The 12,077-nt window shown below is 38.3% G+C and overlaps 1 protein-coding gene across 1 annotated transcript in view; it reads right to left on the bottom strand.

Annotated features, from left to right (window-relative positions):
• The window catches only part of nlgn2b (neuroligin 2b), a 66,341-nt gene that overhangs the window by 4,127 nt on the left and 50,137 nt on the right, over window positions 1-12,077 (bottom strand). The window contains exons 5-8 of the mRNA XM_043250814.1: window positions 4,343-4,528; window positions 1,584-1,849; window positions 1,328-1,481; window positions 8-374 (exon numbers count right to left, since the gene is read on the bottom strand). Coding sequence (XP_043106749.1) covers window positions 8-374; window positions 1,328-1,481; window positions 1,584-1,849; window positions 4,343-4,528 — 973 coding nt within the window. The remainder of the gene's footprint in view (window positions 1-7; window positions 375-1,327; window positions 1,482-1,583; window positions 1,850-4,342; window positions 4,529-12,077) is intronic.

Below are 12,077 nucleotides of genomic sequence, written 5' to 3'. Positions count from 1 at the left end.
CTCTCACCCTGTTTTGGCGAAGTTGGTCCAGTATGTCATCACAACAGCGCTGAGCATGACATCGTTCTTGGAAAAGTTGCAGGGAAATAGATCTGTGGCGCCCACCATGGGTACACCGAACACATACGGGATCTCATCGCCATGTGCTGCGTCTGCCCACTCAGGTCGTGCCTCCGTCTGGCAGTGGTGGTGGAAGGTATAAAAATAAACAGGGGACTGGAACTCAGCATGCAGCTTAGCTGTAGCCACTGCTGGCGCCACCCATTGGTGGTCGGTAAAAAGTGCAAGTAGAGTTTTACGCCGCATGTCACCATTGTCGCGATCAGCCCAATCTGTGTACATGAACTTTATAGTCTCCCGCAGTATGTCTTTACCTGAGAGGGCGGAGAGAGAGAAACCAAAAGAAAAAAATGATGGATGTTGGTATGTTGAAAGACAAAGTAGGTTGTCACACAAAGCCGGGCACCTTGACCCAATATAGGAGACAGTGAGACAGAACACCCAAGGTGAGGGGTAAAATTAGACTGATTACCTTGAACAACCAATAAAAGAATGTGTAGATGCGTATGTCAGTGTTGTCTACAAAAATCTGTGGGACTGTCCTGAATGAAACACTTCATATGCATTTAATATATTTTCCAAAGGGCACTTCACAGACTACTTTAGCAAAAAATGTATTTTAATAGGTACTCTATTCAAGTGTCTAGTTAGAAACCCTACAAAATAATTTCTGTCATGACAACTCTCAAAAGATTTACCATACTGGTAATGCATATGATAATGTTCACATATTTAGTCTTGGCAGAATAGATCTGCTTCACTGCTGCTGTTGATTATTGCGGTTGTTGTAGAATACAACAGCTTACAGTTACTGCAGCTGCTACAAGCAAGTACAGGAACTTGCTACTGCCAATACATACACTGATACAGGACTGTTAGCATTTATAGCACACTGCTGCTGCACAAATAGCTTATACAATAATCCTATACAGGTGGAGCTGGGAATGGTGGAGGGTTTAAAAGGAATTTTAGAGGAAATCCTCAAGTGGATGGTAACCAGCCATTTACATGTAAAGTGGCAATTGCTCTATGCATCATGAACAAATCAGCTTGTGCCAAATCGTTTAACGCTATTGCTAGTTCATGAAAGAACTAGACACTGTGTTGAATATTTGAATATGACAAGTGATTTATTTTAAATCAATGCATTTACCTGCATTGAATGCACTGAATTAAATACTTTTTTGTGCTGTAGATTCAGTGGCAGCGATGGCCATGCAAACATCAGCCTTTGTGCAAGTGAGCATGGGTGTATCAGTGAACTCACCATCTGGGTATCCATAGAGGTTGTCCACAAAGTTTGATATTGTGTAGTCAAAGGAAGCGGCTGAAATACCATCCTCACCCTCACTGTCATCTACAAATTTCAGCCCTTCACCCTGGTTCACCCCCAACAATATGTCGTAGTTCAGGAACTCCCCCTGCGGACATTACACAAATGTCACCCATTGTACTCACTTTCGCTAATTAACTGTCATGATTATACTCTAAACTCTGGGACCTTGCAGTGTCTAAAATCACACCTGCTGCATGAGGATCTCAGGGTCATCGGGTACCACATCACCATCCACCACTGGCCCGAACGCGATGTGGTAGCGAGCAGGTTGGATATCCTGATCCACCAGCTCTCTGAAGCTCTTCCTTCGCAAACAGTCCACCAGATCTGCAGTGTCACTGTAGCTGCACCCCACCTTCTTGGCCAGGATCTTGGTGTACATCAGGGGCCGGTAGTTCACTGACCAGCTGGATATGGCGGAGCCACTCTGAGCAATGGCTCTCTGGAACAAACCTGAAACCGGGGCCAGTTACAAGAAGATGACTAAGAAAAGTCAAAGAACAGGCTACAATGTGAGTGAGTCAATGTGGACAGAGTGTGACCCATGACCTAGAGTAAAATAAATCCACTGAATATCTTTTATCATCACTAAAGGAAAGCCAGTGAAACTCATTTCCATAACAATAAATGCTTTCCAGGCTGGTTTCTTAACTTTAGAACAGAATATTCACTTCAGAAAAGAGAACTTTAGAACAAAAGAATATAATCTCAATTCTAGAAAGAGATCAGAATTTAAACTTATTTTCAGGACACAACAGAAGATTAGGTTCAGAAAGTAACAACAGATTCTTAACAGATAACAGAATAAAATGGAATCTTAATAGAAAACATTCTTAACACATTCCTCAGAACAGAATCTTACCTTCAGAAAAAAAAGGAAAGAATAGAAAAGAACACAACTGAATTTTAACTTCAGATCAGAAGAGACTAGAATCTTGTTTTCAGAAGGCTAACACTCCAAAATAATTTCAATTGTACATTTTTGCATTTGGTAGACACTTTCATTCAGAGTAACTTGCGTTGCATACACGGAAAACATTTTATCAGTTCATGCATTCTCGATCAAGCCCATGACCTTGGCATTGCTAGTGTCATGCTACAGGAATACCAGAATCACAGAATGCCAGAAAACGCTTTGCCTTCTGTACTCACTACAAAAGAGAGGTGAGATGCAATGTGGATTTAATCTTTAAAAATATTCAATTGTGCCGTAAATTTGGACCAAGACTTTCTGTGCCTTCTCAGACTTTTGGATCTTACTGTATATGAAACCGTGCTACCCATCAACAAGTAAAGTTCTGAAACTAGTTTTAATGGTCAGAGAAACATGTCGCTAAGCTGAAATGGTGGAAGTCTGCACAGTAGAAAAGTCATGCTGGCTTCAACAAGGCATAACCAATAACAGCATGAAACATCAGTCAGGGGCTCATTTTAATACGTGTTGTAAATAGGGCAGGTATAAACTCAGATTCATTACTTGAGTAAAAGCGACAAAGTAAGCTCAGCAGTGTTTGAAAAGGCTCTGGATAAGCATGAGGAAACCATCTTGGCTTTCAGAACCCTGCTGCACTGTTATGTAAAGTGTCCCATGGTTTTCATCTGCAGATTCTGTTATTAATTATTAAAATGTTCCCCACCCCCAGTCACACACACACACACACACACACACACACACACACACGCACTCGCACTATACTCTATTACAAGACCCCCCAGCTCCAGTTCCCTATGAAATCAATTAAGAATCAGCTCAGCTGCAGTCCAACACTTCTGCATCACACACACATAGTTGTACATGCTGCTCATTATGAATTTGTCTCACATCCCTCCATTTTTATCACACAGCACTCATTATAAACTGGCATCAAATGCAGACGCACGTGTGATCTCGAGATAGCGGTGTAAATCAGTCTCGCACACACAAACTCACACACACACACACACACACACAAACTCACACACACCGCAAGGCATTGCCAAAAATCAGTCTCACTTTCCCACAGCCGCACAATATATCAATATTTAAAAAAATTAAGAACATAAAATAGTATATTGTAAAAATATATAGCACAAATAGGGTTATATACTTTAAAACTATTTCAAATTTCCAAAAATAAAAGTCTTCCAGCTTCGGAATGACACTAGGGTTAGTAAATGGGTCAATGACAAATGAGAGTGTCCACGATAAAGATGTAGAAAATCTGACTCTAAAGACATTATTTTCTTTCTACTGATGTTGGCTTTCTGAAATATTTATACCATTTTCAAGGAAAGTTTAAATTTCATGAGTATAAAGTATCACAAGGTGTCAAAAGTAATGCATTTTTTACTTTGTAAATGTAAACGTCTTACTTATTTTTTAGCGGTCTTAAATCTTTTTATGTAGTCTTTTATAAGAAATAAAATTAAGATTATATCGAACTACTTTTTTTCAATAGAAGCTTCTTTTTGAATGAGGCTTGTATCTTCATTATGATATCAGAACAGTAGATATTTTTCACTTTATGTCCATCCCTGAAATTAAATTAACACAGAAATGAAAAACACTCTTAACATGTGTATTAAAATCATTGTACTATCCCCAGTACTATCCCTAACCCCAGACCTCTTCTGAATGGAATGTTTTTTTTTGTTTTTTTTTTGCATTAAAACAATATTTTCAAATATATTTGGGAATATTTTAATATTTCTGATATGCTGAAAAACAAAAATTTCAAGTCTTTGCTGTTACATTACCCCCAGAAATCATTCTAATATGCTGATTTGCTGCTCATCAAACATTTTTTGAACATGATTAATATTGAAAACAGCTTAATATTGAAATCTTTTGTAACATTATAAATGTCTTTACTGTCATGTAATAAAAATGGGTTAATTTTTGGTGACCTTTATTTAAATGATGGGATGTTGTATTTATAATTTATGGTGCGTTGATGAGTTTCAAACCTTCAGAATGATGGGACAGGATGAGAAGGTTGACGCAAGAGGCTCCAGCCCCGGAGCCAAATATGGTGATTCTCTCTGGGTCACCTCCGAAGTGTCCGATGTTCTCGTTGAGCCATCGCAGAGCCTGAATTTGGTCCAGTAGCCCATAATTCCCTTTTGCAGACTGATCTCCAGTGCTCAGAAAACCTACGGAGAGCGAGGGAATTAGACTGGAGATAAGATAACAGACAATGTGAACCAAAGGTATAAAAGACCATGATCAATACATGTTGACAAAGATCAAGCACTCTGAAACCAAGAAGAGCAAAGTGCCTTGGTAAACTGAAAGAATGAGTTAAGGCAGAAGATTAAAACATTAGTCATGCTCATTGTTACCATTTGGAATGATCCCAATAGACTTCAACTGGTCATGAATAATATAGACTATGTTTGGTATAGCATATTATGATATTACTATACTTGAATGTAATGGTTACATTTTTTTTCTCTCCTTAACTAGATTCAAATTTGTTTTTAACATCTTTATCAAAGCATAACAAAAAAAACAGTAGAAAGTTTAAAAGATTCAAATCGTTCCATAGCTAATTCATAAATTCCTTTAAAATGGCCCAAAACATACCATGAAAGCTTTAGCAGAACCTATTATTTAGATTTCAAGATTTAAGACACTTTGTACTCATAAGACTGGAATAAAATGATCTGTAAATTTGAGCATGTTTATGTACACATAATGGGAAAACAGTAGGCATTAGGCGTTTTTGGTTGTAAGGGAAAGATAACCTTGTTAAGCTTTTCAAAGATTCAAATCAGTCTATTGCTAGTTCATATACCTATCACTCAAAAATGTGCCATAAGTTACAGTACCGTAGAAGCCTAAGCAGAACTTAAATCTGAAAGTGCACCATGTATAAAGTTATTGTCTCTCAAAAGAAAGAGTTGACTCTGAATCACTGAAACGAGTTGTTTTTAAAAAGAATCCCAAACCGTTTTACGGTTTTACCGTTTATGAAACAGTAACATGGTGGTTTCCCCCGGTAACGCTGTACACAAAGCATCGCTGTGCTCACAAACTCTGCCTTATCAGGCATTACAGTCACAATGAAATGAAAACGAGAGAAATCGGGCAGATTCACTGCAGTTTCGTGCCACGCAAAAGAGGGGTTTGGAAAAAAATAAAAAGAATTGTTTGAGAGCCCTTGAACAAGTATGTTAAAAATTAAATGCATATTATGTTTTTTTTGACCTAGCATGCATAACAATCTGTCATTTGACACTCACAAAACTAAAACTACTCGCAGGAACCTTTTATTACCCATAATAGGCGCACTTATAAAATTTTTTCCAAGATTGAAATAAAATTAGCGTACCGCACATAAGCAGTAAGTTCAGGTTTTTTTCTTTTCAATCTTTTACAAATCTTTTACAAATCTTTTACGCGACTGATTCATTGCTAAAAGCGACTACAAGATACAGCCCACATGAACAGTGACTCAACAAATGAACGAATCAAACCGCTTCAAATCATTCCATCGCTAGTTCACAGATCTATTTATAATCGCTCGAAAACATATGTGTCTTCAATTACAGCAGCTTTAGCAGAACATATTTTCCTCTGCAACGCTCAGAACTGTGATCCTCAGGGGTGCTGGGGTGGGTTTGATGCATTAACTGTTATCGCTGCTGGTGAGAGGAGCTTTATTATCATCTTGTCAAGCCCATCTTTATGACGAGTCTAGCCGATTAGCCAGTTTAGACATTTGGACTGTTGTTCTCTAGGCAGAAAAAGCTTAAGTGCCCACATCCACACACATACTTCAAAACTGGAGGCCCATATACCATTACGGACATCCACAAATAATGCATGCTACCGCTCATTAAAATGGGGCGTGTGAGGCTCTTGAGTCACAGTGTAAATGAGAACTAAAGAGCTTATGTAAGACCGTCTATTTTACTATTCTAACTGAACTGGTGATGCACTGAAAACATGAAAATGTGGCAAGAAAAAGGGGAATTTCAAACATATTTCACATGTCTAAGAAACCACTCTTCAGACTGTGAAAGATAGGCTTCCTCCGGAATATTAAAAGAAATGGGGAAAAGACATAAGAGGGGCAAAAGAGATAAAAATAGACCCGTACTTAAAAGCTACGTGCCCTCAGACCCAATATAAGTCAGTGAGTGTGACTGTGTGTGCGAGTGTGTGTGTGTGTGTGTGTGTGTGTTTTAGAGAAAGAGAGCACGTCAAAGAAACTAAGAGGGATGAGTAGAGAAAAAGACAAACTGCCATGTTGTTTTCAGGAGTCAGGCCTGTGAGGAAGACGACAAGCGACAACATGCGGCACATCATATTACAAACAACACACAACAGGAAAACAGATCTCGCGCTCGGCACCTCTACATATAAAAGGCTCCACTGGTGTGTCGTAGATGGAGGGATACACAGAAATAGAGCTCTTTGAGAATGTTCGTTACAGATGTTAAAAAAAGCTTTTGACGTCTGAAACTCCCACAGGCCGATAATGACTTTGTTTTAAAGGATACTGCTGCATCTGCTACATTCATTTACATGCTGTGCAAAACAGTAGCGTGTTTTCATGACCGACGGCATCGCTATCCTAAACCGTGAGATCGTTTCCATGACAGAATAAAACATTAGTAGTGATTAGCATCAATATATTTTAATAAAAAAATAAATAATAATAATTAAAAAAAAAAAAAAATAAATATATATATATATATATATATATATATATATATATATATATATATATATATATGTCACGCTTTCATGGTTTTCTCGGAGAAGGAAAGGAACGCTCGAGACTCGAAAATACAATAAACTTAAATAGATTTAATCCAAAAATGACAAAATAAATATACAAAAGGCAGGTAGGCAAAACAAAACCACGAGAAGAGCTCGGGAACAAAACAGAGTACGTTGAAACATTGAAACATAGTAACGTTGATAATCCGACAAGGTGAACACAAAACACAGGGCTTAAATACACAGGGATCAACTAAATTAACAAGACGCAGCTGGAGACAATCACACAATTAAACAATGGGAAGGCAGGGCACAGATAACACGTGGCTCGAGACAAAAACAACAACAAAAGTCCAGAGATGTGATATATATATATATATATATATATATATATATATATATATATATATATATATATATATATATATATATATTTATTTATTTATTTATTTATTTTTTATATTTATTTATTTATTTTTTAGCATCAATATTTTACAATATCACCCAAATCGAATTTCTATAAAATTTAGGGTCTGTACATTTTTACCCTCTGACTGAATCATTTTATTCATATTACTGAATATATATTATTAAATATGAAACCATTCATTCATATTATTAGGTATCATTATCATTATTTTTGTGTAAACCATTCAGATCAGTATTGTTAACTAGAACTGTTAAAATGGTTTGCATTCATTTAAATAAATAAACAAATAAACAAAAAAAAACCTAGTAAAATGTATAAATGTATAAATACTACAATAGTAGTAATATAAATAAAATTAAAAAACACTAGTTTTTTTATTTTATATTAGTTTTTTTAAAAATCACTGATTTATTGCTTAAGTGTCTATGCTCATAAAACATATATCTTACATATATACAGTACATGCATTTGTGTGTATTTATATATACATAATAAATACACACAGTGCACACACATATATTATGTAAACAAAGATTTTATTTTGGATGTGATTAATCCTGTTTATTAATCGACAGCATGAATATATACAGTTTAAATATTATAAACATTTCAAATACAGTTTAGTTTATTACCACAGTAACAAATGGTCATACTCAACGAGAAAAAAAATCTGAGGAACACAATGATTTGGGCCAAACTGAGCTGTGGTGTGACTGTGAACATAGCCGTACTGTCTAAATGACATTAACAGGGCCGGTAACTGAATGTGTGCTAACTCACATCGTAAGCGTCGGCCTCACGAGTCAAGGACAACCCATAGAAAACGAGACAAATTACGTATTCATCAAACTGCTGGATCAGGCCACCACAGGCGAGTCCCTAAAGATGAGTGAAGTCACCGAGTGCATTACAAATACAACTGTAGTGCAAATTAGTGGGGGAAGTGTAGACGTGAGGTCTTTTTATAATAGTTTTGCATTAGGTGAGTGTAAATCCTAGAGGTGCTGGATCTGTGTCTATGTTTGAGTATGCATACTGTGCGCAGCATGCACATTTCTGTAGGCACGGGATACCCGGCTGACCTACTTCACTGGGTACTGTATCCCACAATGCAACCTGCTCAACTTAACCTTCCATTTCTAGTCTGACAAATTATTAAAGAGATTTTTAACATCTTGGCTCAAACGTCGCCAGCATCATATGCGCCGCATTAGGGATGTAATGTGCAATTTGGCAAGGTCACATGACAGTAAATCAGCATGCAACTTTAAACGTTTTGTTTCAAATAAAATGTTTTACATTGTGTTTTTAGATAATAGTTTGCAGTATGAAAGAAATAAGCTTCAGTAACCATATGACACTGTTAACTAAAACTAATTTCTGAGTCATGCCAGATGCATTGTGGGCTCAGCTGCATACTGCACATGATGGCAAATGCAGAAGGTCATTTGGGTATTCTATGCATACAGGAACATGGCATACCGTGCATAATATACATACCATATACTGCTGCAATAGTAATTGTGGTATGAAGCTATTCTATTGATACGCTGTCTATGCTGAATACTCTCAGAGCATGTCGAAGCTCCAAAACCGATTGTTCAGTGGCAAGGATATAGCAATATGTGCACCTTTATGAGTGTGATCTGTAGGATAACTGGAAGCATGCGTGTGCAGCACAGCCATTGGTTTAAACGGCTGATCGATGGGAAAACTGTGCTCAGGAATTGGTTGCTGAGAGTCTGTGGGTTTGACTGTCTTCATATTAACCTCCTTCTGCTGAGCTGTTTGCTGTTGCCTGGCAACCAGCCATGTCTTCTTCTGGAGGGATGTGTTTTGCTAGTGTGCAGACACAATGTTGAATGTTGCAAAAATGCAGTGATTATCCTAAACAGTGGGTTGCGTCCATATGTGTAACGGAATATCATATTACAATTTAGCAAAATGATCAGTCAAACGTCTAACCCTGTGCACCGCTCTGATTCTCTTGGTAAGTTCCACTGCGAGCTGAGTGCTGAGTTGAATCTCCTGCAGACTTTGGTGCTGAGAGCAGCAGTTTGGGGCCGGACTCATGAATATGCACCATTCCAGTGAACGACAGATCAGAGAGAGAGAGAGAGAGAGAGAGAGAGAGAGAGAGAGAGAGAGAGAGAGAGAGCAAACTAGAGTGAAAGAGGGATGAAGAGGTGGGAGGAATATTCAGAGGAAGAGATGAAATGATAGATAGATAGATAGATAGATAGATAGATAGATAGATAGATAGATAGATAGATAGATAGATAGATAGATTGCAGAAAGAATGATAAAACGCTAGAACACTAGAATGATAGATAGACGTGCTGCGATAGAATGCTAGAAAGCTAGAACACTAGAACGATAGATAGATAGACTGCAAAGAACGATACACAGAACTATAGAACAATTCTAATTCAACTCAAACTCCTACTTGTGAATTGAATTCATTCTACGTTTTTTCTCTTCTCAAGCAGTCAGTGTCGTTCCTACACAGCTTCTGTCTGCAGAAAGCCCATAAACCTCAGTGCCCGATTTGTCCTTTCCATTCCTCACAGGAGAGTGTGTTTCTGTCACTGAAATATTTGTATTGAAAACAAGAATATTGGTCGGTGAAGTATAGTAAAATAGTTAATCAGCTGTGCTTCGCAGGGCCCCGCTGTTAGGCTACATCAATATCCCACAAACATAAAAACAATATTCTGCGTTCTGCACGGCTGCACCTTACAACAGGCTACAGACAACTAACCGCCTGTTTTACCAGAGGACGTACCGCCACTGAAAAAAAAAGAATGAGGCGGAGAGAGGCCATTTGTACTTTAAACAGAATTTAGTGATTAGATAAAATGAATGAGTTTCATCTCTTGATAACATTAGCCATTAGATTCCAACCTGATCTCCTGACCATTAGATCCCTTTCTGATCTAAATGTCTGACAATTTCATATGAATTTGTACGAAAATACAGGATTGTTAGGAAAAAAGTATGAAGCTCCTTTTTTTTCTTAACTATCATGTTGTCACGGGACAGGATGAAGCTGATTGGTTGATTGTTGTCACATGACCTGTGGTGTGCTTGCAGCATTCGGAAAAGTTTTTATCACAGTGCGGAAAAACTAACGTCCCTTTAATTATGAGTGTGCAAACCGTGCGTCTACATTTGAAATAATAAACTTCAGCGCTCAAAAAAGCCACATGTGAACGGCCCCTTAATGTTGGAGCCTCATGCCTCATATTTGTCACACCAAGGATGATACCAAAAAGATAACAATATTAGTATGCACACCAGCCAACGATATTGTCTGTTTATTCTTAAGCGAATGTGCATCTGCCGGTTTAAATTTTCAAGCTTATTATAGCAGGATGGATTTTGATTGTCTGTCAATGTTTGTATCGTTCATCAGCTGGATAAAAATCGTTCTGAAAATGATTCCAACAATATCTTTTCTCTGTGCCTTTATCATTATAGTTGTGGTGTGGACAGTGGGTATAAAATATGAAAATGTGTCCTCTTTAGTCTGAGATCTGAGGTGTCATTTACATTTGCAAAAATCATCTCCTCCACTTCTCAGATACCAACACCGCAAACATCCATTGTTTCCCTTTGAATTTATAATTATGTGATTAGCGTCCACAACAAAAACTGAAAAGCGTGTTTCGAAAACGCAAATAGCTCAAAGCAAACATCCTCGAGAGGAGCGCGGCAGCGCGTGAATCATAATTCAGGGATTCTGCGTTAGCTGGTGGCGAAAGTGTAAAACTGCTGAAATAAAGACTGCTGAAATAAAGTGCAGAATTAGGAACCTAATTAGGGTAATCTGTTTCTTCAAATAGGACAGATTTGATGAAGGGCTGGTAGAGGCAGAGAAAGAGAGAAGTGAGTGAGGTGAGGGGGTAATTCGAACAGGGAAATGCAGGAACGCTTAGGCCCTGGTAAGAAAACAGCACTAACCCGCAAGGCCCATCGACAGCGCGTTCTTTCTTCCCCAGAGTTCATTAATTAGTTAATTAGTTAATTAGTCTGAGCAGATGGCTGTGGTACACAAATCAGCAGCTCCGAGGGCCAGCTGGGCAGAGGCAAAGATGGAAGGTGAGGGCGCCTCAGATCTGGAGAGAACTTGCACATTGGCAGAGCGCTAATGCTAGCGCAGCTAGCCTGCCGCAGTACACGGCGCACATGTGTACTAGCACTCGCAGCTCACTCTGGCCTTCTGCCACCTCCTCCTCGGAGCGTGTGTGAGGAATTTCAGATAACCACACGTGTGTATGAGCCTTCGAAAACACACAGGAACCTGAACGAGCGGGTCAGAATGCAGAAACCAACGCTGCGTTTGTGTGTTTGTGCGTGTGCTGCATTAGCATTGGTTTGAATGAATTCTCTGCTTCACTGCAGATTTAAAAAGGCGCTTCTGACGGTTATTTTTAGCATGTTCACATATCTCCCTTCTGTCTCTTTCACTCGTTCTCTCTCTCTCTCCACCTCTCTCCCCCTTTCTCTGGCCCTTTTTCCTTTTATCTGTCTTTCGCTGT

The sequence above is a fragment of the Puntigrus tetrazona genome, chromosome 10 (genome assembly GCF_018831695.1).
Source record: "Puntigrus tetrazona isolate hp1 chromosome 10, ASM1883169v1, whole genome shotgun sequence".
In the NCBI taxonomy this organism is placed as follows: domain Eukaryota; kingdom Metazoa; phylum Chordata; class Actinopteri; order Cypriniformes; family Cyprinidae; genus Puntigrus; species Puntigrus tetrazona.
The sequence above is the reverse complement of the archived record's forward strand: the minus strand, read 5'-3'. Positions and strand labels throughout refer to the sequence as shown.